The 27313-nt window shown below is 49.7% G+C and overlaps 1 protein-coding gene across 2 annotated transcripts; it reads right to left on the bottom strand.

The window, feature by feature from the left end:
* Window positions 1-3571: 3571 nt before the first annotated feature.
* LOC129207050 (transmembrane protein 151B-like) lies at window positions 3572-27099 on the bottom strand. 2 transcript variants are annotated; one of them, XM_054827358.1, is made up of 2 exons: window positions 26801-27099; window positions 3572-6887 (listed from the first exon to the last, which is right to left on the bottom strand). In XM_054827358.1, exons 1-2 carry the CDS (start codon window positions 26891-26893, stop codon window positions 5457-5459), a joined length of 1524 nt encoding a protein of 507 aa, XP_054683333.1. In that variant the 5' UTR covers window positions 26894-27099; the 3' UTR covers window positions 3572-5456. The 2 variants fall into 2 exon arrangements, with proteins under 2 accessions (XP_054683333.1, XP_054683334.1); XM_054827359.1 differs by lacking the exon at window positions 26801-27099 and adding an exon at window positions 18615-18743.
* Window positions 27100-27313: the final 214 nt, after the last annotated feature.

Here is a 27313-nt window from a genome sequence, read left to right as displayed (position 1 = left end):
GCTTGGCCTTGCCCTCTTTTCTGCTAGTGCAAAAGTAGGGAGAGGTCTGAGGAAGGAGATCTCTGCTGCCACACAGTTACTAGCGCGGTGTGGAAAAAGTCACCGACAAACAATTTTTAAAAAAATCTGGTGCTGCCTTTTCGTAGGAGTTACGGTGAGAATCTGGGTTGAAAGGCACCATAAGGAGCAATATCGTTACAACACGATGCAGCTTTCAGCTCTGCCACAGCCATCGGTGTGTAACACTTACCAAGCGGCTCCTGCAATACTCTGGAAACCTGGCTAAACGGAGGAGCGCAGGGAGACAGGGATGGAGAAACTGAGGCATAACAAGCTCTGGTAATTCCCTCCCAAGCTCAGATCTTCCCCCCTCCCAGCCATTTGCATTTCTGATAGGAATTCCTAGGGGACTGGAGCAATGCCAAGAAGATTTCATGACTGGAATGGAAATGTCACTCCCTCCCCAGTGCCTCCTGACGCAATGAGGCGGCCGGGAAGAGACACTGACAAGCCATCCACCCAAGAGCCTGCAGGAAGCCTGGGTGCTCTCGGGGACATGAAATTGTGATATGCCTCTTGCCAGGATCACGACGACTCTTGGGCTGAGAGCTTCTGCATCAGTGTTTGCTAAAAGCTTCATGCGCACTTGCTGTTGCTGCTTTCTCTCCCCCACGTATCCGTATATACCCATCTATCTGAGTGTGCGTCGTGTTTCTGCACTTACTCATGGCAATAGCATCTTCCAGAAAGTAGCTACTTTTGCAGATTTTAGTTGTCTCATGAGAAAAAAATAATGGCCATTAGAATAACGCTGTGTTTCTACGGTGTTTTCCTTCTAAGGATTTCTTCCAGCCTTACAATTACAGAGGCTTACAACACCGTACTGGCCCCGCGGGCTCAGGAAACGCTCCAGCGTACAAGCAGGAGAGAGGAGGCACAGGCAAGCGTTGTGACTTGGCCAGCATTCGGGGAGGCAGTGGCCAAGAGAGGCTTGACTCCACGCTGTGTGCCTGGAGCTTGCCTTGACGGGTATGTTGTGCTTCATCCAAATGTCATGTGCAATGCTCCCAAAGGCTTTGGGAAGGGTAAGGAGAAGGGGAAAGGGGCTTTCATCTGAAAAAAGTACGGGATAGGAAGTTGTCGTAACACAGCACAGGCCAGACTCTGGGCTGGTGTAAGAGACCAAAGCTGCGCTGGAAGCAGTAGACCAAAGGGAATTTTCCCCAGCAGGGGATCTGGCTTCAGCTCTTCTGAGAAGGGCTTTGTGTCAACAGTGATAGGCAGGAAGAGCCATATGAAAATTGGACTGAAATCCTGCATGCGTTGCCAGTTGGAGTGCAAACTGCTGTGGGAAAACTTACAGAAGAGTGCAATATTGCCATGCAGAAATCAAAGGAACTGGTGATTCTGGAATGCTTTCAGCAACTGAAGACATATAAACTTTCCCGGCCTCTTGTGCTACTGAATTAAGCAACGTGGCTTTGTTCTACAGGCCGTAACACCAGTGGCAGTGCTCACTACTGACATGCACAGGACACAGCACAGAGGCTTATAAATAAGCCAGTGCCTTCCTGGTTTATGTCCTTTCCTTACTACTTTTGTTGCCATAGTGTGTTGCCACATCTCACTGGACTTGCTGGGTTGTGTAGGCATGTTCTAGAAAATGCCTGAAGAGCTGCACAATAATTAAGAGGTGAATTCCCAGTTCTGGGAGACTTCTGACGATGAGAGAGAAGGAAAAAGGAAGAAAGGAAGAGAAGGAAGGAGGGAGGGAAGGGAAGAGGCAGGAGGGAGAGAAGTATTTGCTGGACTTCCTCACCTTCCTCTGCTGTTCAGCCTCTTCTAAGTATTGAGACCCAACAGATTAAGGACAGGTTATCCCAGTGAGAAAGCACCCCAAAACACCCATTTCCTCATGAGAAGCCATAGCCCTAAAAGTTCAGCAAAAGCTGCTGGCACATACCACTACTCCATTGTCGAGGTGGTCAGCCTGCAATTGAATACAAAATCCCCATGTTTTGTACAAGGCATTTTCCATAGAGCTCCGTGGTTTGCACTTGGATTCGAGAACCTGTCCGCTCCATCTTCTGACTTGGGATTTGAGGAGCAGCGTTATCCCCTCCATTGCTAGAGGACAGGCCCCTCATCCTGCATCAGGAAGCTGCGGCAATGGGAAGAGCGACGATGAAGTGGCATTCAAAGATCGCAGGAGTAGCTCTGCTCTATGGTGTAAGAGACCCAGGATGGCTGTTCAGGTGCTTCCTGAGTGGGTGATCTGTTGAAACCAGCATATTCAGCCCCAGGCCAGAACAGGAGCTGCTCCAGGCTTTTCAGTCACCACCAGAGGCTACAGCAAGTGACAGGAGGGAGCTCCATGTGTGCAAGGGCTTTTGCAGCTTAGGGATGGCTTCTCAAATAAATACCCCAAAGTTGGGCCAGAACACAAGGAGTGAGGAGGCAGAAAACCTCTGGGCTTCCCAAACCCTGCCAAGGACACAGCTTGAGAGCTGCTGGATATTACAGAGCACAGTGAAAAGGTTAAACTGGGCATAAACTGCCTCCGTTCTCTGCCCAACCCATCATAACAATGGGATAGCCAGAGCTTGTTCATGCCAGATAATAATACTGTTTAACATGGCCACTTCTGAGGACCCAAATATAACTCTCCATCCTGAAATATATATGGGACCAAACTAGCCATGCCAAGACCTTGGACATGGTATTTAAAACCACAGGTGGCTGCAACAGCTACACAAGAAGACTGAAACTCATCCTGCCTGTGTCTGGGCTAAGCTTGCCGTAACTGAGTTATGCTGCTCATTTGTGAATTATCTTAGCTGCAGCTGAACTCTATTTTCTTCTAATTTATATTATTCTACCATGTCTTCCTTCCTCCTTTCTTGTCTTCCTCCCCACCAACTCCTTCAGTAAGAAACTGTTGCAATATTCCAGCCTCTCTGTTTCGTGAAGTTTCAGCCACCTCCAGCTCTTACATCTTCCATATGTGCTGGTTTTATCTTTCTGTGTGAATCAAGACTAGGACAGGGAACCATATTAAAGACTTGCATTTACTTTGTCTTCAGAATACAAGTAAATCGGGGTGAGTCTGATCCTTTCCTAGTTCCCAAACTCTCCCAGCTCTGCCTGGGGGTGGTAGGTGGCACGGTGTAGCTGAGGGACTAGGACTGGGTCACTGTAGGGTGGATCTAAGTTTGGATTTTTCCCTAAGTTTCAATGTTACCTAGTTTGGCCCAAGCCCAACCATAATCATTACCCCAAGCCCAAACCTGGTTCCTCCATGTGTCTGGGATGGTTATTCTTTTTTAGAGGTGATAAACTAACACATCATATGTGCTATCTATTTTTTGCAATAAATGCCAAGCTGTCAGAATGAAAATGTCACATAAATCATACTAAAGTATTTACATTAAAAAAGAACGACTCATACGAATTTAAGCAACGTTTCTGAGGGTACCATTGTTTGTGGCAGGTTACCCAGGTTGGTTGCCAATGTTGACTTCTGGAGTTGAAATAAACACAGCACATCAAAATGGAGTCATCAAATCAAAACAATGTATTTAACATGGTGCAACAGTCAATGCCATAAGAAATCACCATATAAGTATGCAGAGTTATATATAATCTACACATACTAATATGATTTTACAAATCTCTATTACATGTAGATACACACAAAACGGACTTGGGAGGAAGCATTTGCTGCCAGCCCTTCTGGGGGCTCGGTTTCTTACCTACTTGCTTTAGGGAGTGACAACACTTTGTTTTTGAAAGTGACTGTATTGCGATCGTATTGCATTCTCCTGTGAGTCATGGTGGACAATAACCTCCGCCATCCACACGATAAAATGGTACGGAGCTTATTCAGCATATGAGCATCCCTTGTGGGATGGAGGTTGGGCAGGTGCAAGGTCTCTGGCACGTCCTCAGTGTGGCCATAAGCTTCTTGGGTCTGTCCTTGGCTCGCAGGGGGGGGTCTCCGGCCGGGCCAAGAGGGCAGCCCGCAGCCCAGAGTGCAGCAGTCCGCTCCGCCAGGACCAGACACCTTCTGGGTTTGGCATTGCTGGGGCTAATCCCATAGTTTCTGGAAGGCGCTGCACCTGCTCCGGGGGAAGCCTTGCGGGAAGAGCCTGGAGAGCCGGCAGGAGCGTCCGGTGGGGCTGGCTCCCAGCTGTGCTCCCTGCCTGGGGCTGGGGTGGCATCCCATCCCGCCTGGGAAGGTGGGAAGGCAGCAGTGGGATATGGGCCAAAACCCCTCCCCAGGGCACGCAGAAAGCTGAGGGTAAGGTAGAGCAGTCCTGCAACTGCTCTAATAGATGCTGTGGGTGGAAGAGCTTCCTAACAAGTCCAGACTATCGGTGGGAGGGTTAATACCATATCTACCTTTCCCTCTCCAGCCTCTCTCCCCTTGTCCAGCCCGTGCTGCTCTTGTGGTAGGAATGAAATAACCACAAACCAGACCCACAGTCCTAAAAACAGTGGCACTAACAGGGCACTTGATCTACGTTACTGCTCTCAACGATTGCTAACAGGGGTGGAGCTGGACAAGGTTAACTACAGCTACAAACACAGCAGTGTCTCTGCTGCAGACCAGACAGGGCAAGGTGAGCAAAGGGCATTTTGCTTTATTGGTGTACGTCACTGCTCTGGAAAGAAAGTCCTCGGCACTTCTCAGGGGCAAAGCCTGCGGTTGTGTCAGCAGTCAGTGACATTTGTGTCGCAAATACCTTATTTTTGCCCAATGGAAGGCAATTACACCCTGAAAGACGTCCTCACCGGCAAAACCCCAGAAAGACTGGAAAGCAGAAGTGAGAAAACTGAAAAAAAGGAAGATGAGGGTAAAGCAAGAGGAGGAGAACATGAAGAAAGGAGAGAATAAATGACAAAAGAAAAGAAAAAAGACTGGTGAAAATAAAATAAATAAAAAAGCACCTCGTTTGGGGTTTGCAGGAGGTGACTCAGCACCTGCAGATCTGAATTCTCCTACTGACTTGACTCTGGCTGGCCACGTGCCTTTCGCCTTGCTCTATCTGAGTTTCTTACCTTGCAGGGCATCCAAAAGGGCAAATACACTGCAAAGCACAGGCTCCTCCAGCAGCAACAGCGGTCAAATGCTGTGACTGAAACGTAAAAGACGACTGAGGGTGGGATGGGAGGAGAGGCAGAGAAACAGAGGAGCAGAGAAAGGGCGAGGAGTCAAAGAGTGAAAGGAAGAGGGAAACAAATAACTACAGAGAACAGCGAGGGATGGGGAGAAGCTCTTGGAAATGAGGTTAGCCGTTGTTCAGAGTGACTACATCCTCTTGCAATGGCAGGGGGAAGAGCTGAAGCTCGTCCTGCCGGCCCACTGTGGAGACCAATGTTTGCAGGCTCCCCACTGGCAGCACCTCTGCGAGCCCTGTCCCGGGGCAGAGGAGCTGAGAAACCATGGAGGCCTGTCACAGAGAGGTTTCTAGACAGGAGGAGCGCCTGACGTAGAAATGCCGCCCATCATGCCCCTCTGGCCTGTGCACTATCAGGACAGGGAAGAAGCGGGCGTCGTGGTAAGTTGGGGGGTTTTCGTTGACAGCCAGCTGGCTGGAGTAGGAGCAGCACTGCTCGTCCTGGCAGCCCCGGTCCGCGATGCTGCTGCTGCGGCTCCTCCAGAGGCCTGTCCTGTGGGAGCCGTGGACACGGCAGAGGGAGAAGCGGCTGGTGTTGAGGGAGAGGCGGGAGTTGCCGCTGCAGCTGTGGAAAGCATGGCGTGAGAAGATGGAGGAGGTGCTGGAGGCATGGTTGCAGCGTTCGCAGCCGTGGGCTGTTTCACCATACCGGCATACCGCGTAGCTGTTGTAGGCCGGGGAGTCGGCCAGGTCCATGAGCATGGCCTCCGAGTAGCTGGGGATCAGCTGCCGGTTGGTGCAGATGTGCCACTCCAGCTCAGTGCTGTCCTGCGTGGCATCTCGGGGCATGCGGTACCGGTACAAGGGCTCCTCCGCCACCGTGGGCGCCGTGTACTCCAGGCCCAGCAGTTTCTCCACGTGGTAATGAACGTAAGCAGTTCGATACTCTATGAGTACCCTGAGCGGCCACGAGATCATCAGGATAGCTGCCACCCAGAAAGCATAGTGGGACACATACCACGGGAGGTGATCCGGGTCCCCGTAGGCCATCATAAGCTCTTTAAAGTCCACGTTTTTGAGCTGCATGCCTTCCCTCACCTCCATGTAGTCATCCAGCCCCTCGATTTCTGTGAAGAAGTGAGCCCTCTGAGTCAGGTAAGAGTTCTCAGACTCAATATTGGCAAAGCTGAAGCACTTAGTGAACCTCAGCTTGGTGGCTGTGTAGCTTTCCAGGCCCAGGAGCTCCTTGGAGATGTCCTTGTATCCACAGTGAGAGTAGTCAAACTCAGCTTCAGCCACGTGGGTGTTGACCCTCTCGTGGTAGACTTGCGTGGTGGTGTAGGCATCGCCGTTGCGGTACCGGGTCACCTGTCGGGTTCGCCGCACAAAGTGGTAGCTGATGGCCTTCCACCAGATGCACGGAGTGGCTTGCTGCATGCGGTTGATGCATTCATAGACACTGTCCACATCTGCCTTGTATTGCAGCTCTCTCTTGACGTGGCAGTGCCAGCACTCCACCAGGTACACCACGTACAGCATAGAGAGGAAGGCCAGCGGGATATAGACATAGCCGTCCGAGCACGGGCTGTCATGGTAGATCATGGACTTGCCCTTGAAGGAGCTATCGAAGCTGAGCTTGGTGACCCGGGCCAGCTGACACCAGGCCACTGCACCCAGGCAGCCATACATGAGGATGGAGAGGAGGAGGCATTTCCAGTGGGACTCTCGGCACATGCAGGCACTCAGGGACTGCTTCACGGGGCGTTGCTTCAATCACACCACCAGTGAGGGGGAGAGAAAGACAAAAAGACAGCGAGGAACCCGTCAATCATGCCGCTTCGCACAACGCGCACAGTGACTGTTGCTTTCAAGACTGCGTCTGGCTTTGCTCTTGACTGCCTGAGCACTGGGACACCACCCTACTTAATATAAATGTGAATATAAACAGAAACACCGTGCCAGGGACAGAGGTATCTGGACAAATCTCCTTCCTTGCTTCCTCCTGGCTCTGGGGAGGGAAGTTGTTCTCATGGCAGTGACTTGCCATGCCCTCACCCCAGTTGGATGGGCTCCTCTGCATGGGGCAGGATGGGTCCCCATCTTCTTCCCCCGCCTGGAGCCAGCATCATCTATGCACCTTGCCATCTTCCGAGGCTGAGAGGGCTTTGCAGCATGTGAACAGCCTAAAGCGTGGGGCAGTGGATTTGCCCCTTTGCTTTGCGAGTGTTCAGCACCTGGGTTCTCACATGATGCTGCTGGGGAGGCTCAGCAGCAGCATCCATCACAGGGCCACGGCCCCATGGGTCGTGCCAGCACAGGGGGACCAGCACTTTATGGAGCTGGCGCTGCTGCCTGACTCAGAGCTGACTCACACCCAACCCTGAAACCTACCAAATGATCGACACCATTTTACTTGGAGGTGAGCCATCGGGAAAATTACTAGATTCAAGCACATTTAGTTGAAAAAATTGTGAGGATTACAGCACAGTGCAGCATAGCTTCAGGCTGGTTAGAAGACTAGCTCCGACCTAAAATACCTGAAAGATGAAGCATTGGTATGCGTGAATATTTAAAATGTAGCACATTCCTCTCTTTCAAGTCCCAAAAGTTGGGTTGGGAGTAGAGCCGGAGTTCACACTCTCGTACTCCCACTGCGTCCCCTGAGACAGTGTGATTGCAGTCCTTACCCTAGGCACGGTGCAGTGAATCAGCTGCATTGCCATGCTATGTTGGGATATAATAAAAAAACGCCAATTTCAGTCAAGCAGCTAGCGGAAACAGAGCTGTCTCCCTGCAACGAGCAGCACCAGCATGAGTTACATTACTGGCTGCCCGCCACCTGTCTGCAGAAAGTGTGTGAAGCAAGACCTCCCGCTGCCCTGATAGGTAACGTGGAGGGCTCTCTTTGTCCCTCTTCTTACTGCCGTCCTATGCCTCCTTCCTAACTCTGAGGAAATGACAGTGAGAAAGCAGATACACACTGATATTCATGCATCATCATGCCCTCTGCCGAGCCTGACTTCATGCAAAAATAGAAGCACACTGTTACTCCTCCCAAGGGGCCACCTCCAATGCATCAAACTGCTCCATAGATGCCAACAGATGCTAGGTTTGGGAAATGCCTTCTCCTTCTTCCTCCAGGGATAAAGTTCTCCCCTAGCATAGCTTATCTTGGACTCATAGCAGTTAGGATTTAGTAAGTAATCTTGAACCAGCAAGGAATTTAAAGAGCAGCATCTTATGACTCAGGAAATAACAGTGCGGCACCGCTAGAAAGAAGAGTTTACTGTATCCTCAATGATATAGAAGCATTGGCAGCTAACCTTGCAGTGCTATAAGGTCAGATTTAATACCGCGCTTTTTTTTTCTGGGACAAGAACCACTTCTAAGTAACTATAGAGGGTTTTATGGCTTGCTGTGAGCACTGCCAAACTAGACTTCATGGGGTTTGGTTTTGATTTTGTAGCTTCTAATCTGACACTGTGTAAGTGCAGAGTAATTTTATTGATTTTAGGGAGCTACACCAGTATTTATCTGCAGGGACTAAGGGCAGAATCTGGCCCATGATTTTTCCTGATGCATCCAGGAGGAATCTGTAAAGAATTTCTATTCTTATCCTAAACCTTTTGTATGTGTGTATGTGTCAAAATAAAGAATTCTGGACTGTGTTCTCTTTACAGTGGCCAAAATGGGTGTAGAGAAGTTAAGTGGGTTATAAATGACACGGTATATAACTTTTCTGTAGGTAGGATAGTGAAAAGACCTTAGTATGGGTAAGAATAAGGCTGTTTTCCTTAGCCTTTTGCAGGAAACCTTGAGGAAAGCCACAAAGTGGCTTCAGGGAGTCTCTAAGTCAGCTGAAAAATAACTATGGGAGTTTTGGGGGTGATTCCCTAAATCTACATGCAGTCATGGAGAGTTTAATCTCTTCAAAATCTTGTTAAATACCCACTGCTCTGTCCCAGTGTGGTTACTGCACCAATGTAGGCTTCTGTCCCAGCCGTACGCTGGACCCCCGATAAGAGCCCCAGGCTCTCCCGACTCATGGGAACTCCACCAGGAATCACCATCTTCTATTCTTTGTCTCTTCTTGACACAGAACTAGAGTTTTTAAGTGCTATAGTAATGCAAAAATATAGACTGTAATGAAGAATTGCAAACCTCTATCTCTTTTTCTCCCCTGAATGTTTTCTGAAGAAGAAAAATGAATGTCTCTCTACTGCAGTCACTGGGACTGTGCAGAAGAAAACAGCTGGGCAATATTCTAACACAGGAATTTAAGTTCACACTTAGGTTTCCACAAGTACCTCTCATGTAAAATCATGTATGGTTAATACTGTGAAGAATGCCAGTGGACCCAGCAAAAGATGTCCAGCAGTTAGTTTTCATGTAAGGTGAGTGCTTAAGTACTCCATGCAGCTTCAGGAACCCCAATTTTTGCTACGACTTGTTCAAAGTGCTGTCAGCCTGGCCCTGGGCACAGCCATGCAAGAAGGCTGTCCCACGTCAGTTAAGGCACTATTTGTGAAAGGCACTGCAATCCCCACCTTCCCTTTATCTCGTTTCCCTTGACTAACAACTTCTCCGCTCTCTGCAGCTCTGTGGTCCAACTTACAACCCACAGGCTGGCTTCTGCCCAAGCAGTGATTCAACCAGTGCCGCTGGTTAGGGCTATCAGTGGCCATATCGGAGCGGGCAAATGCCTCCTAATGTGCTTAGCTCCACGAAATGCCATCTCCCCTTTTGTGGAAGAGATGGATCTGGTCTCACCAGTCCTGGAGCAGCACCAGGCTGGGCTGGCAGCAGCTCAGAGGCTCGCAGGTCCAGCATGACATTTCTGTACGCGTCCTCTGGAGACACATCAAAAATGGTCTTCAATGCACTGCACTGGAAGGGCTGGATCAGCCCGAGCCAAAGTTACCTCCACTATTGTCACTGCAGCCTGTAAAAAAGGCAGCTTCTCTCCTCCTTGCATTAATGAAGACATGCAGAGCCCACTGCCACATCTCTGATTCATACACCTACCAGTCCAGTTCAACAGGGCCTTCATGTTCAAAACCCTTTGGGAAAAACACAGTTCTTTTCTCCTGGCTCTTCTGACCCACTGTCTCATACCCTCCTTTGTTCCAAAGCAGATCCCACTCTCCGCAGGTCCTTGGTTATAAAAGGATCTCTCTTCCAGGGTCTACCCCCATGGCTGTCCCTCCTATTTCAAGTTCTGAATATGTTCATCTGGCTTATATCCTCTTCTTTCTCCTTCCCTTTGCTGAAATAATTATCTAACACAATTATACTATTAGAAACACTATTACAGTGTTTGTAAGAAAGATACGAAATAGAACATAATTACAATAAAAGTATCAGACATTCAAAAATCTAATAAGGAAATATATCTTTCCATCTCTCTCTGCATAACAAATTCATTAATATGTTAAACCAGTGGCTCTCAGACTTTATTAATTAACATACCACCTTCTTGCAAGCATGATGTTTGTGGCAGTACGTGGAATTTTCTCCCTTCCATGCATAGTGTTTCAGATTGAAACAGGGCAAGCTTGTATTTCTGGATGAGTACAATAAATGTTTAAGGAAACTAATAATTTCCATGATAACTTGGGCCAGCCAGCAAACGGGAGTAGCGTCCTTTGAGGAATGCTGCAGGATCTGTGTTGTTTTGATGTGGAACAAAAGCATAACCCCTGGAAAATGTTAATAGAGAAACCTAATTGAAGAAAGCAAAGACAGAGAGCCTGACAGAAAGCCAGAGCCAAACAGAGACTGTCCCAGAACAAACGGAGGCTCAGTCACCAGGCACTTTGCCTGTGAGTTAGGATCATGGATTTGGGTCTCTAACCCAAATCAAGAGAGGTCTCATCCCTCTCCTGCTTGTTGGGGGCTTTGCTTTGAGCTTTGCTTCCAGCATTGACCCAAGAAACCTCCTGAGAGAAGATTAAACGAGACACAGGTTGCCCAGAGAAGTCATGGATGTCCCATCATTGGAAGTGTTCAAGGGTGGGTCAGATGGGGCTTTAAGCAACCTGGTCTAGTGCAGAGTGTCCCTGCTCATGGCAGGGGGTTGGACTAGATGGTCTTTGAAGGTTCCTTCCAATCCAGACCATTCTGTGATTCTACCACCACTTCTGTGAAGAGGGATGGCTTTGACAAATCAGATGCTTCACCCAAAAGGTCCCAACCAGCTCTGATCACAGTACAAATTGTAAAAATCTCCTGATTTGGATGGAATGCTGTGAAGAAGCACGGCCGAGCTGTCAGTATTATTGTTTATGAATTTCAAATTGTGTTAAAAACACACGCTGTAAATAATGTCTTGCTACGCTCTGGCATGCTGCTGAACAACTTTCAGAGGCCACCCTTCTCATTGCACCTGGCTGGATTGGAAACTCCTGCTAACTCTTACCAAAACTATCCATAATCACAAAACAAAATTCACTTTCTTCTTCCACACTTAAAAACAACGATGACAAAAATATTTCCCAAATTCTTTAGTAGATCTCAGCACGGATGAGGAAAATGCCATGCGAAAAAGGTGGCACATGTGGGGAGGGCTAGTGGGCCTGTGCTGGGGGCCTTATGGAGGGGGACGAGGGTTGGGGACAGCCCTGCACTGAGTCATCCTCGGCCCCAGGCAGTCAGCCCCACAGCACTGCTCCACGTTTGCGTTGGGGTTTTTTTTGGCCCATCATTTCCAGAAAGCTCAAGCAGAGCCAAGGATCTGTGTACCACGCAAAACAAAGAGGCAGCTCCACATCCTCCCATGGTCTGTTTTCTGTCTGGTAGCGTGGAGCCTTCCGAGACACTAAATGACAGATGCTATTTAATTTGTTGCCACAGTTGCTGGAAAATAGTTTGGAAAGCCCTAACTGCCGACGGAGAACAGGAATTTCAGCTGACACCTGTAGCAGACAGGAGTTTCCAGGCTGGCAACATTTCGATGATTTCTCCTTCAAGAAAGTTCTGTGCAAAACTTAGTTTGCAAATGATAAAACATCCAGGCAGTGGCTGAAAGGGCAACTGCCTTCAAAGACACCCTCCGATGGCAGATGCCCAAGATCAAAAGCAGGTATGCAATGACTGGCGTGGAGTCTCCCTCGTGCAGGCACACCCGCCCAGCACTCGTCCTGGCTCAACAGCAGCCAGGTCGGGTTCTGGCTGCAGCAACTGTAATTAAAATCATTAAAACGTGCTCTGTGTTGGAGCTGCGTGCAGATTTGGGCTGTTAATCTTGCCTAGTGTAAAGGGGTGGAGAGAGAGCAGAGGGGGAGTGCACAGCCTGGCACGTTCCCCGCTTAGCTGCTGGAGCTGAGCGTGCTCTGTTGGCAAGAGCAAGGGGCTGGTGGCCAGGGTTTTGGGTCTCTGACCCATCCCTTGACTCCTTGCAAGTGACCAGCATTAAGACACGGGCAGGTAAGTTGTATCTGGTAACCGTCCTAAGTGAGCCTGCAAGCAACTGCATTGGGGGTGGCCAGAAATGCAAAAAAATTACCTTCACTCAAACTCTGATTTCTCCTTAAAAGGCATATTTGAAATGTAAGACTGATGGTAGAGAACCAGAACAACGTATTTCTGGGTGAGCAAATGGTGCTTGTGTTTCTTCCCTTCCTCTTGACAGGTACATAAGAACTAATGAATTTCCTGGAGCACAGGTCAAGGTGGTCTGGGTGTCCCCATTCTTCCAAGCGAGTCCCCCCGTTAGCAGGAGGAGGAAGGGCCATGCTCAGAGAAGCCCAGACTGATTCCACCAGCCCAGGTTTTTGGGTGCCTAACTTGAAACTCTGATGCTTCTGTTCTACCAGTGATGGCTGGCTGCTTTTGCTGACCTCCAGATATGAGTGTATCTGATAGCAGGACTCACCCACTAGCCACGTGGCTGTCCCTCGGTGACGGCGGGGATCCTTATGATATAATAAACAGCCAGGTGGTTCTTTAGCACTTACAGGTAGTCATAGAAATTTCTCCTATCAACTTTTCAAGGCTATTTTGGGTCAGGAAGGTTCAGCTTCTATTACAACCCAATCTACATTTACACCTTAGGACTAGGAGACACTACGCCTTCTCCCCGTAGCTCCTATATCTTACAGGCAATGCAATTTCACTCTACAGTCCTATGTACAGCCCAGTAACTAGTGGCTGGTAAAAGCTCATTTTCCATAAAGGCACTCTGCTTTAACTGATAGACTGAAAGAAATGAAGAAATGAAGAAACTGCAATCCCCTTTGTAATTTGTTCTGGTGGTGAAATTTTACTGCCATTGTAATTTCATCTCACTTCAGCCGCCATTCGTGGCAGTGGGGATGCCTGTTCTCCGGGTGATGAAAGACTCCCTTCATATGACTGCCTTCTCTCTCTGAAGATACTTCTCCATTCTAATTATGACACCTCTCAGCCTTCTTTTTGACAATTTAAATGGGTCAAGGTCTGGAAGTCCTTCACTGCACAGCCTTTTTTCTAGCTCTTTTTGGTGCTCTGCTCTCTTTCCAGCACCTTCAGATCCTTCTTAAATGTGTACCCAGCAAGTGGAAACAGGACTTCAACACTTATTTCACTGGCATCATACCAAAACATAAAATCACCTCCCATTCCCACTCATTCCCCCTTTTTACTGTCTCCAAGAGTCGCATTAGTAGGTTTTTGCCCAGCACCACGCCGGGAGTTCATATTTAACCACTTACCCAGGTAAGGTTTGCTCCCAGGTACTTTTAGAGTCAGCGTTTCTGAGGTCAGCTGAAGGCTTGGCTGCACTCTCCAACCTGAAATATGTAACTTCAGATTTGGCTTTGGATTGAATAATGAAATTATCAAATGAAGCAGATCCCTCTGTAGGACTGTGCTTGTCTCATTATTACAGACCAGCCTGCTAATGTTTGTGCCAACTGTAAATCTTACCAGCAGTGATTTTATGCTTAATTCCAGTGGATAGTGTCAAATCTGGTAATTATTCCTGCAGAACTCTGCCAATCTAATAGCTAAATACTCCATTAACTTATACAAGACAACTGTCTCCACAAAGCTAAGTGTCAATCATACAAACAAGGCTGCGGGCATTATGTGGACACTGAGGTGCTCCTCACACTTCCAGTGCTCGCTGCCAGAACTAATCCCACATGCAGCTCTAGATACAATAGTAAGAATAACCTTCCCAAAGCTTCAGTGGAGCACGTTATCACCGAGCTTGCTGTTGCTGCACAATCTTCACCAGTAGCTGTATTTTACTCCACAAATAGCTGTGTGGCAGCGTGGGCTTGAAGAATCTTTTCTTTTTCTAGCTGCCTCAGTACTGCTTACAGCATGCAAATGGTTACGGTGACAACGATAAACCTCTTGTTTTGCCCACTTCTGATTTTGACTGGCAACAAAAATTTGAACTGAAAGTTGCCAAACTGACCCCAATAGAGGGGGAGAAATAGCCTGCAAAGTCCAAAGGATATGGACCAATCTATTTTGGAGTTACAGTCTTTAAAAATTGGATATATAATTTTGCCTTATGTTTACTATTTCTCCATAGCTCCCTATTGAAAAAATGGCTTCTTCCTTTTCTGTCAGACTTCACGCTTCAGTCTCCTTGAAAACTCCAGCATGAGCTGTATAAGCAGAAGATATGCTGCCACAGCATGAATTTATTCTAATGTTTGTTTTGTGGACAGTTCAGGGCCCAAGTTTTGACTGTCTGTGTCTGGTTTGCAGCCAGATATCTGGATTCCCCAATTTCAAAAGCATTAAAATTCTCCTTCGGGGAAATCATGCCAAAAAGGTCTCCTGTCCTTTTAAACCCCACATGTAAATGCATTTGCCCTTGGTGGCTGACCTCAAGAGCTGCAATTTTGCTGAAGCAAAATGCTATCATGTCTAAAATGAAAGAATGAGAGAAAACAGAAGGTAGAGAAGACATAGCCTGAATGGAAATAGGGAAATGGGGGGGAAACACAAGGGTTGGGAAGAGGTGGAGGAGAGAAAAGGATAGGCTAGACATGCTCCGAATGCCGCCGAGGCAGGGGAAGGGTGCTGACGGGCGAGGACGGAGACCAGGCAGCCTGGGCAGGAGTAGGAGGGAATTGGCCCCAGAAAAAGGACCTGGGCGAGGATCAAATGGGGGGAACACTGACCCTGACAGCACCAAAGTATCAGATGAGCCAGCAGTGCTCCCGGCCCATCTATGACCTGGAAAGCAGTACTCCTGAATGGCTGCTTTCTTGCCACTGGGAACTTCTCCAAAAAACACATCTATGCCCCTATCTCCTCCCCACAGCCTGGGGGGTGGGATAAGACTGTGCTAAATTGGGGCAGAGACTCCCACGGAGGTGACAGCGTGTTGTAGGGCTGACACTGCAGCTGTGTCTCAGCAAGATGTGCGGCATCACAGCATGCTCCTGCTGTCCACCAAGGCCTGGCTTCAGGGCTACAGGGTGACTTTATCACTGTCTTCAACAACAAAATGACCCCACAGCTCGAAATTACTCATGTGAGCAGAGAGTCAATCTTATTTTTATTTTTTTATCTTTCATTTAGCAAGAAAAGTCTTCCTGTCCATGGGGAAAAAAAAGAGGGGGAAAGACTGACATAGCACTGGAAGAAAAGAAATAAAAGTAGAGAAGCAAGAAAAAAAAACCCCAACATGGATAAATTAATGCCAGTCATAATTTCATTTGTCTCTGCAGATTTATATAAGTGATGAATATATCCCAATAAGATACATGAAAGGGAAAGAATAATCAATAACCACAAGTCACACGCTTTGGCAGGTGGTGACCTGCCTGGATGAAAGCAGATTTTTGTCTCTACCTACGAGACCTCTTCCCTCTTGATCAAGTGAGGGCAGTGGAAAATGCTCCAGCTCCTGATGGACGTGGCAGGATATAACACAGAGAGGACCACCGAGTCCTTGCTAGGCAAGCCTTAGGCTACGCTTTTAACCATAAATGAGGTGAGCTCTGACACCAGAATGAACCTCTGGTGCTGAGAAAGGCTTCACCATCTGTGCGGTGGACAGGGATGATGCTTGCAAGAGCAAGGAAATCTCTACCCCCCTTCCCCAAGCAGCCACAACAGACATGGGAGCAGGTATCTTCCAGCTCCTGAGGTGATCCTGGTGAAAGACTGGCCCAAGAAGTCTGGGGTGACCAGGGAGAAGATAACTGCAGGAGAAAAGTTAGAGTACAACCTCTTATTGCCTTCCAAGGCCAAATGAACTCCTAGGTCAGATAGTCATTAGTAGTACGGTGAGGAAGGAGCCTGCAGGGCCGCGCTAAACCAGACGTTGGTGTATGATGGGCAGAAGTGCTCCTCCCCCACGTGACCCAATCTGGGCACCACATGGGGCATCGATAATAAGGCCTGGTGAGGGAAAAGGAAGATATTACAACAGTCACTTCATAAATCGCCTCCTGGGGAGCCTGAAACAAAATCCCTCCTGCCATCCATTTTGAATGGCAAGAAGCCCATTACCCCTGGCTCACGCTGAGCCAGTAGCAAGTGTTCTCAGCGTGGCTGCCAGCACGAAGGGAAAGGGAAATATAAGGGATAGAAGGCAACAGAAAAAGCCACTTTGCATCAAAGAGAATTTCCCTCCAGCCCTTGAACATGTAGCACATTGGTTGCTGCACATAGGTTTTGGATGCACCATTTGCTCTTCTGCCACGACACTCCTGTGAGAACGAAAACTTCCTGCAGGCAGGGGCCGTGACGTCAATGCCAAACAGAAATGATGTTACTTGGTTTAAAAAGAATAACCTGCACGTACTTCACATGTTTGTAGCATCACTGACTCAGGCATTTGCTTCGGCAGTTGCCCTCCTGTGGTGAGCAGGGATTGCTTGGTTTCTTGCTAAACGTTTAAGTGCCTGCAGAGATTTAATCTCCTCTATCCATCCACGGAGATGTCAGAGGGAACGTCTCAGGGTGGGAAAGTGCACAAAATGGTAGCATTAAATCCTCTCCCCGGCAGAGCCTATCGCAGGACAAGACAACCCACAAAAAGGCACAAATCTTGCTAATTCACGTGAATTTCAGATGCTAGGACCCCCCTGAAGTACCATGCAAAGACAGCCTGTTATTTCACACCATTCATCGTCATGAACTCAAGCCACCATCTGAAGAAGAAAGCAGAGGTCAGGACAGAAGGAGCCTCCAGTCCTCTAAAATGTCAGATTCGGCAGTAGCTCTTGCAGGATACTTTTGAGTTCTTCAAGCAGAAATAAAGAAAATCCCAGAAAAGACAGACATTTGGATCCCAGCCAATATATATGCCCCACATCGCAGCAGGATGGGAGAGCCGCTCACTAAAATGCAAGGGTACGTATGCAAGTGGCATGAGGAATTTGGCCCTAGTCAAATCTGCTGGTGATGCTCCCACACGCCGCTCCAAGAAAGCCGTGCAGTTGGATCTTCAGTGCCAAGGAATCCTAGCAACAAAGTGGTCACCATTTGCAAAATAGAAATCAGGGCTATTTTAGTGGCAGTTTCCTACAAGCTCACAAAAAACGCTACACTAACAAAATTATCCCTTTTCCCCCCAAAATTGCTGATGTTGTTGCCACTGGCTTTCGACTCAGCAGCAACACAAAGAGCATATTGTGGGGTGAGAGGATTTTTCCCAATCATGTCAATGCTGGGAATGAGTTCATCAGGAAGGAAAAACTGGGATTTGAGCTGCCTCAGAGCAAGTGAGTAGCTCCAAGAACGGTTCTTTTTCCTACACTTCAAGCATCCTCATCAGACTTAACTCCTATTCCCCACTCCCCCGCCTTGAATATCGGTGGTTCCTAGTAGACACAGAGTAAATTTACAGGTGTAACAATGTGGTTTACCTCAACACTTATCAGTCAACTGATAAAAGCATCACATATCCTCAGAAAAGCTCCTGGCATGCAGTTCCCAGCCTCTGCCAGATTAGCGAGACCGAGTGATTGGCGTGAGCCATAGCTGTGCCGCTCGGTATTTCGCAGCTTGCCTCATGCCTAGCCAGCTGCCTGCCCCCCCGCCGCAGCCAGCGGCCAGCCCCGCTGCACCAAGGCTTCTGGGCAGGTGCCCTTGCCCCTGCCCCTGCACTGCAGCGACCTCCTGGAAGGGCCGATGGCAGCGTGCGTCCATCTGTCTATCCTGTGGCTGCAGAGCAGTGATCCTCACCTCAGCAGGAGCAGGCTCCAGTGTGCTCCAGCCTGTGAAAGCCAGACCCAGGTCCCTTCACCCTTGGGCAAGCTGCAGGCAACACAGAGGTACTGCAGCCCCGGGGGATCACCTAGGTGCAACTTGCTGACAGCACGGGTGTTACAGGCGGCTTCGCTGACAGGAAGGGAAAATGGACACCAGCCAAGGGAAAGCAGGAGGGCTGGTGGGACCAGCTCCCATTGCTTCAGTCTGGGAGGGATGGGGACAGCGGGGAGGGGAGAAGGGGAGAGTAGCTACCTGCTGGACTCTATGTGCCTGACAAAGTACCACTTGGGTTCAACAGGAATCCTGTAATACCTATTTTGCACCCACCTTTGCTCAGAAGACGCAGCTCTCCAGGGGTGGGAGAGGAGCGAGCAGCGAGAGGAAGCTGGCGGTGCTCCAGCAGGCGTATTTTCTCCTGCGCTGTGCAAACAAGCAGCCTGCAGTAGTGGATGTTAGAGCCATAGTTCAGTGGTCTACTAAAGCTTGTCCCTTCCCAATCCTGGGTCCCTGGAGTCGCAGGTGCTTTCCCCATCCTTGAAGAGTACACGTCCCGTGATTTAGTGTTCTCACCAGTGCCACACGTCCTGTGCGTCCTGCCAGACCTTCCCTCAGTCTCCACACAGGGAAGTGAGGGACTGACCTGGAGCCAGGCTGGACAACAACCACACACCAGTATCCCTGGGGGAGGAAGCAGGGAGCTGGGAGGAGACAGCCTTGTGAGGAGGAAGCCCAAGGAGTGTTAGTTCCTCACCAGCAATTATTTGCAGTCATTGAATAGTTAATTATTATTAATAGCATTTAATCTTTGCTTATTCTGAAGGAACACCTTGAGATTTAAATGGGGGATAGAAACATCTCTCAAGTCCTCGGAAGAAATATGATCTGGGACTGATCCAAGCTCCAGTGAAGTCAAAGGAAGTCTTTCAAAGTGAACTGTGAAGCAAGCTTTGTCCAGAACCATGAAGTTTTATTTTTATTTTCACTTTTTGTGCAAAGCTGCCCTTTTACCTAGTAAAAGCAGAACAAGGTGGCTCTGTGATTTGACCTCTCAACCTCCAGCCTCCTCATTTCCCACGTGTGACCTCCCAGCCACACTTCAGCAGAGGACCTGCCAGCCCCACGCTGCTGGGCTGCCGTGGCTCAGGCTGCGGCCGTGCCAGGTCCCTTGCGCTGCTGAGCTGAGCATCCCTTGCAATAACACCCAGCCACCGCTCGGGCTTCAGCTGCTCTGTCAGATTTGGGGAGTGCGTTTCTCCATCTCTGCACCTTTTTGAACACAGCTGGGACCTCAGTGCTGTCAGGTTTTTTTTTTTTATAATGGTGCCCTGTTAAGATGAGGTAGTATCCCAGCAGCTAATGCTTCCCTGTGAGAAAAGAGGCTTCATCATAAATATCACTTATTTCTCCCTCTTGCTTCTCTCCTCTCTCTCTGCAACACATTCTGCAATAACATGTGACAGCACAGCAGGTGAAAACTTCACTGGAAATTCATTTAAACACCTAATGGTTAAAAGGGATCCTGGGAGCCAGGACACCTGGACTTTATTTCTCGACTTGACTTTGACCCACGGCATGGTTTCAGCACGCCTTTTTATGCCTCCCAAAGACACTGAAAAAATAGCATTTAAAAAGTGCTTTCACATGAGCATTGCAGCAGCACTCTCCGGGAAGGTGTCTCATCTGCATGTGAGCTGTCGCATCCTGTCACTCCGAGTACCAGCCGGTGGGAATCAGGGGATTTAGCTCCTGCCCTGGCCAGCTGGCAGACATTCCCCTGCAGAGGACCCGCACACCTCAGGCCTGCAGACAGTCACTCCCACCCCTTCAGCACATGCCCTCACTACCCCCTTCCTCCACCAGGTACTGGCACTTCTGGCTGGCCACCTCACCTCCAGGCAGCCATGAAAGGGTTATTCGCCATCTTTTTGGTCTTCAGAGGGACCCCCATGCTGGCAGGACCCTACCTGCAGATACTACCACCCCATCCTCCATGGCGCTCTGTGCTCCCCCTGCCCATCGCAGGGTGAGGGAGATGGCATGGCTTGTGCCTGTGGGCCCTCAGGCTCGTCCAGCTCTTGTCCTCCAGGACACACTGTGTTGGTTTGCGAGAGCTACTCAAAGATGCTGATGCCTCGTGCTGAATCACTTGTGTTACCACACTAATTGAATGTTGTACTTCACAATTCCCAGTCCAGCTCCTAAGGGCAATCAATCGCATGGGTATGAAGAAGGCCTCCAGCCATAAGTGCATGGCCACAAATCACTTCTCTCCCGCAGCCGAATATGCTGTGACCTGCAGAAGCCCCTAACTGAGCCCATCCTCTTCCCTGATAAGGTCAGGTTGTGCAGACTCCATGTTTGCAAGTCACCCCAATCACCTACTGTTAGCTTCCTTGCCAGGAGCGTGACCCTTCGTGACCTGCTCTCTGCCCTTTGCTGTCAGCTCCCACCAGTCCGCGCTCCCACCAGCCGGCTGTCTCCAGCCCCTGTCCTCCCTGTATTACCAGCCTTTCCTTAACGAGGTCTCCGCTGGCTGGATGCTGAACAGGGATGCGCAATACCTCAGCCGTATAGAAACGGTGCTACGTGTGAGTTGGGATTCCCTGTACGTTATTCACCTGATGTAAAGTCACAGAAGTCAAAAGCTCAGGCGTTTCATGAGGTGTAAGCCCCTCTGTCCTCTCCCAGTGGCACACGAGTCATTGTGAGAGCGGCTGCCAGGTACACCAGACACCGATTCACAACCTTAACTCCGCTCCAGGAAGGCTGCCAGCCCCCCGGTGCTGCCGAGCTGCCGGCGCCGCACGCAGCCGGGCTCCTCCAGCCTTCCCACTCGCCATCTGTCCTGCTCGTTTCAGGCACTTTTCTTCCTCGCTTCTGCGGCTGTGGATGACATGTGCCGTGGGCAGAGCGATCGGTGCTCGGGGAGCAGCCGGCATGGGCGGCTCTCGGAGGCAGCCTCTACCCCTGACCTGCACTGTGGGCTCTTGTTGGCAGGGACCCTGCCGGCTTCGCCGCAGGCGGCATCCCCGCTATAATACCTTGCCAGCTATTCTGCATGCTGCTGCTTAAACAAAGTTACCCCGTTATAGTTTTGGGTAGTTAACAGAGCCGTTATAACAACTGTGACCTCAACAATGTTTCATGATGCGCTATTTTTAACTTTATAGTTCTTAAGCTCAGAGGAGCCCGACAAATTATGAGAGTCTGAAAGTGAACTCTTGAGTGAACTATATTTTCCATGATTAGAACTTAAAAACTAATTAACTACTTAACCACACTCTTCCGAAAAGTAGAACTCCTGCTGTAAGTGAAAAATCAAACACAACCTTATCTATAGGGTTACAACAGTGTCACTGCAACAACTGAAATGGCCTTATAGTGCTGACGATAGCTCGGCAGCTGCTACTTTTGGTGTTAACTCACTACGATGTGTTAGGACACACCTAGAAACAAGCCCCATTCGCTGTGGACTACCTGGGGACATTTCACCCTTTTTAATCTCCGTTTCCGCAATGTTCCTGGTCACTGGCAGCAATTTGAGCTATTTTCTTCCAAGGCATAGGAACAGATAAGAGGAAGGCTTGCGCTCTGTTCCCAGGAAGAAGATACGCCCTATCTCACTCTCGCAATGGCTTGCACTGATTGAAAAGCGTCCTTGGTACCCGCTCTTCTCTTCTGGAGGGAGATCATCCCCTGAGGACTCTGAAGTGAGAACCAGAGAACAAGGAGAGTATTTGGGGCTTCCAAACAGTGTGCAGATCCATCACTTTTCCACCGGTATCAGCTGTCTGTCCACTTGAGAGAACAGCATTAGAAACCAAGTCTGGAGGGGACCTACCACTGAGTCACCTAGTCTCTCCTTCTCCCAGGAGGCAACATCTATGTATTTAACAGCTGTTTTCCTAAATTGTCCTTACAACCCTTCAATGATGGAGCTTCACAAGTTCCCCAGTTGCTCCAGCCCAACGCTCCATTAAGAAAATTCCCTTGCTGGAGGGAATTGGGGAAGTCAGCCAGAAGGAGCAACTCACTTCAGCCTCAGCCACAGTGGTGAGGGACCACTCTCTGTTGGAGAGGATAGAAGATTTTGCCTGTAGAAGCCTGCACAGCTGGAGCCCAGGCTGCCCTTCAGAGCTCAGACACATCCATTTGATGTTTCCTATCTATTTTTTTAAACTCTTGACAGCTTCTTGTGTGAAGTGCAGAGAAGACAGACAACTTCAGGGCACCAAGAACAGACACGTGATCAGAAGACAAAGTGGGACAATGAAAAGAACAAAAGCAGAAAAAATGATGTGATGCTTCAGCATGGATTTTCTGACAGGATCTGCAATGCAAATATTGCCTCGAACTACAGGATTGTGAAAAAGAGCTTTCCAGTTCCTCTGATGCCACTACTGCTGGACTTTTTCCTTTGTCTCTATGAGGGAGACCATTTGGATCAAGGAATGGGAGGCACTCCTTGTTTTATATCTGCTGAATAAACCAAGGGCAGGAGGGGTAGAAAGGGGCTTGTCCTGTTTGACCCTCACTCCAGAGGGGGAACATCATGCACTGCATACAAAACCAATGTTTGGTCAGTCATACTTGCTTGGGATGGTGACAGTCTTCCACTGGGCTAACCAGCAGCTATCACTCAGGGTATTAGTGGACCAGAGGTTTGGAAGAGCTGAGAGGAAGAAAACGTAGAGCTTCCCTAGGAGCCATGTGTTATGTTTCCTGCCCTCCTCTGAGCAGAGGCCATCGGGTCAGTGCCCTGCGCAGCTCTTGGGGGGAGGTTTACAAGGGAAATAGCCCCTTCCTGGAGATTGGTACCCAATGGCCCCTCCGCAACTTCTGCTTAAAAGGTGGCAAGGAAGAACATTAACCTCCATCACAGGCCCTGTGCCCTCCCTCCTCTCCATCCCCTGCTCCTGGGTTCATTTTGCTTGAGCACAGAAGTCTTGGGGATGACAACAAGCCTCTAGAGGAAGAGGAGGTTGCTAGAAAGGCAGCAGGGAGCAAAAGTGCTCCTGTGGATCTGTGAGAGAGGGGGTTTCATCGTACCATGAGGACCTGCGGGTGAGGAAGGTGCACCTACAGCAGGCCTGATAAACCTGAGAGGGTCGCCTGCCTCGCTTCCTCCACCACTGCTCAGCCACATGAGTATGACTCAACCCATAGACGGGGACAACTTAAAGCTTCCCGGTTTGATTATGAAGGGCTTTTATGCCTGATGTTTTCAATGCCATAAAATAAGCCTTGACAAATAAAATAAACGTGCTTGACATTCACATTGGAGGAAAGGGATAAAAAAGCTGGAAAACTAAATGGAGTCAATCCCTCAAGTAGAAGGTGTCTCTCCAGTAGCATGCTTAAGAGGAAAGGACCCAACTGTTTTTTGACCTGACAGCCCGTAAAGCTGTAGCCTGCAAACAAGCAGCATGTATATTTTCTTAACTTGTAACACGCTTTGGTGCTCTTGTGACCACAAATAGCACTTTTGAAACAAGCTCCCGTTGCACTTTGCATTGGCAGTAAGAGGCAGATGAGACAGCTTTAAGTGGCCTCTCTCTTCTATAACATCTCCATCAGTGAGCTGATGACTGTGGGTTTCAGGAACATCAACCCATGAGGTTTTCCCCCTTTTATTTAAATAGCTTAACTGATTACATTATGTCATGCCCAATTAAAGTTCTTAAATATGGAAGAGAAGATAAAACCAGGCATGGACAACTGCTGTTTGACTCTGCCGGTACAGACAAGACAAATAGGTATTTCAAAATGTCAAGTGGCCGCTGCTTTCAGCTTTCTTCAGTGATTACTTGGCTATGGTGGCAAATAAATGATGTTTGTACTCACCAGCTTTACTTTCCTGAAAAAGAAAAACAATTTCCAACTAAGTTTTAAAGATTTAAATATTTAGGACCATTTCCTGATCAAGGTGTAAATTGGCAGAAACGCAGAAAAATCACTATCAGCTTTTCAGCGTTAGGTGTAGGCTGTCATAGTAATAAGTAAGACAAGAACAATAGCCAGCCCATAGCTTAACCAGAGCAGTACAGAGCAGCAGGTTTTGCTACCTCAGGGAGGAAAGTAAAGGCAAAAACGTCCAGAGAATCAATCTACAGCAATAACTGCTGAAACATTTGGAAAAACACGTTCTCTCCTCTCAAAGATCTTGATTCTTTCTTGCAAGAGTTGATGGGATGGTAAAATCCTACACTAACACCAAAACCACGGCTGCTTCAGGTCATCCAGCTCTAGCAATTGATAGCTCAACAGGAAAAACCCAAACCAGAATACTGGCAGGTAATCCGAGGGCTTGCTCTGACATTCAGCAAAGTCAGCAGTAAACCTACATGGCCCTTGACAGAAGAGGACGAGGGCTGCGGCAGGTAAGCAAACTACCTCTCTCCTTTCTGCTCTGCAGCTGCACTGTCCTGCTTTCAAGAATAAAAACTTAGACTTCAGACACATTCTCTATTACCAGCTCAGGGTTTTATCTTGCATTGATTTATTACCCAATAAAGGCAATTTTTAGTGACTGTTAAGATTTAAGCCCATGCATTTGATCTAAGTGAAATGCATAAAGGACAAGACTAATAGAGAAGCCCATGAAATGCCCATTTAATATTGGGCATTTAAGTGCAACTGCAGGACCAAGCACAAAAAGACTTACTTACATGAAGATGGAGAAAGCATGAGGAAAAGACCAGTATTGCAGGACTGCAGTGTTAAGATATCACTGTTACAGGCATTTCAGATATAGACTCAAATGTGCAAATGTTTGTGTTGGAACAGAAGAAAAAACTGAGGACAGGATGAGTGAAGCAAGATATAATGTGCTTAGCAGAGAGATCAAGTGCTCTCATGTCTAGAAATGGCTTGGATGTTTTTATGGTGGACTTAATATATTGGAAAGCCTTCTGTAGCTCCTGGTCATAGACCAAATAAATCAAAAAATCCCTTCCAGCATTAACCATCTATTGATCTTCTGCAGGGCTGTAATTACATTGGGGAGCTCTACCGTCAGAACAGCAGCTGTATCCTGGATCCAGCCACAGCTCTTCACGGTGAACCGTGTCGCAGGTGTTTAAAAAGCAATTGTACAGGAGACAACCCTAATTTTCACCCACAGAGGACAGTTTTTTCAACCTGAGCTGCAAAGTCAATCTTCTACTATAGGTACTTTAAAAAGTACGGTTTGGTTTTAGCCTAAGTATACTGCAGCTTCACGTAGGCTTTGTTGAGGCTACTGGATTTTGACTACAGGACCATGAGACTGCTAACGAGCCACGGGACCCGTTAGCAGAAGCTTTAAGCAGACTGACTGCACACAGCAATGTTCCAGAGTTGCTTTCACTTCTGTTTTCAGCTTTCTCTGCCTACTTTAAGGCTGCTCTCTGCATCCCTGGGAGCAGGTACATTTGTTTTTAATTCCGTATTGTGTAGAAAGTTCAGGCACTTCCATGATTTGCACATGGATTACATGATGTAAATGGCAGGCCTGTCAAAATGGTTGGGAGCAAAGGCTACGTTAGGCATAGAAGAAAATCCCAGGCATTCCAATACTGGTCAGCATCCTGTCCCAAATGCGCAGGATCGTACACCCATCGTCACTTACTGCCACAGAGCCCTGCAGCTCTGTCTGGCCAACGCCTTGTGGCTCAGGGGTTTTTGTGTCAACACTCAGACACATCCGTCATTCCCTCCCTATGATCTGCAAGGCCACAGCAAGCTGATCACAAGAAACATATTAAGCCATATTTTCTACAGTGTTTTCTATTGCAGGTTAGGCATCAGGAGTGCCTAGGCCCCAGGGGAAAAGGAGAGGGATGACCTCGTCCTTTGGCCCAAAACACTTGAAAGCCACAGAGCCCGGGGCTGCAAACCGCTTCTCGCACTCATCGTGCCCCCTCCTGCCAGTTACACCAGCGCCTCGCGGAGCTGCAATTTTCTTCACCGTTTCAGAAGTGCCAGGGAAGCGATAGGCTCTCCTAGGCCAAACCCAAGGGGTTTATTTAGCCAAACTTCCACTGGACAGGCTCCCTTTCCCCCCCACTGCATCCTTTCGGTGCAGAGCCGCTGGCCGAGCCGCCGCCCCGAGCCCGGCAGCCGGCGCAGGGCTGGGTGCCGGGGGCCCGTCGGTAAAACCCTGCAGCCTGCGGCCGCCCGGCTGCGCCCACCCCGTTGGCCCGGGGGGGTTCGGCTCGGCCGCAGGGGCGGGGGGTCCCGCCGGCGGGCCCGGCACTGCAGGGCGCGGCGGGGCACCGCACCGCGCACCGCGGCGGCTGGCGGCCGCCCCCGCGGCGCGTCTGCAGGTAGCCGGGCGGGCGGGCTGTGGCTGGCTCCCCGGCTCCCCCCGCTCCGCAGACATCCCCAGCTGGGGCACCCTCCTCCCGCCGCGGCTCCACGGTTTCTCCCCACGCCCTCCCTGCCGCCCCGCATCCCGGCCCCGCGGCGGGGCTGCCTTTGCCCTCCCGGTCCCCCCGGCCCGGGGTGGGGCGGGTGCCCCCGCCGCCGCTCACCTCCTCCCGCACGGCGGCGGCGGCCGCCCCCGGCGCGGGGGTGCTGCCCGGCCCGCTCTCAGCAGCCGCCTCGGCTTCCCCCTCCGAGGACATCCTTGGCCATCACCGGCGGCGGCGGCGGCGGCGGGGGCTGCGGGGCCCCGAGACGGCGGAGCCTCCCGCGGGCCGCCCCCCGCGCCGGGGCCGGGGCGAGCCGCCCCCCGCGCCCAGGGCCGCCCTGCCGGGTGCTCCCGGCTCCCTCCACCATCCCAGGCAGACGGGCAGGGAGGGAGGGAGGGAGGCGGCGGAGGGGAGGAGAGAAAGACGAGGCGGAGGGGGGGTGCCCCTGCCGCTCCCGGCCCCCCCAGGTGGGCAGGCGACCGCCCGGCGGCTCCCGGCGCGGCTCTGCGGGAGGCTGGAAGCTACGGGGTGCGCCCTCCTCTCCCGAGGGACGCCCTCCCAACCCCTACCCTCCCCGGGCCGCCCCTTCCCTTCCCGTCCCCGGGGTGCCCCCTCTCGTCTCCTCCTCGGGTG

Source organism: Grus americana, chromosome 5 (genome assembly GCF_028858705.1).
Source record: "Grus americana isolate bGruAme1 chromosome 5, bGruAme1.mat, whole genome shotgun sequence".
NCBI classification, from domain to species: Eukaryota; Metazoa; Chordata; class Aves; order Gruiformes; family Gruidae; genus Grus; species Grus americana.
This window is presented reverse-complemented; position numbering and strand designations above follow the sequence as displayed.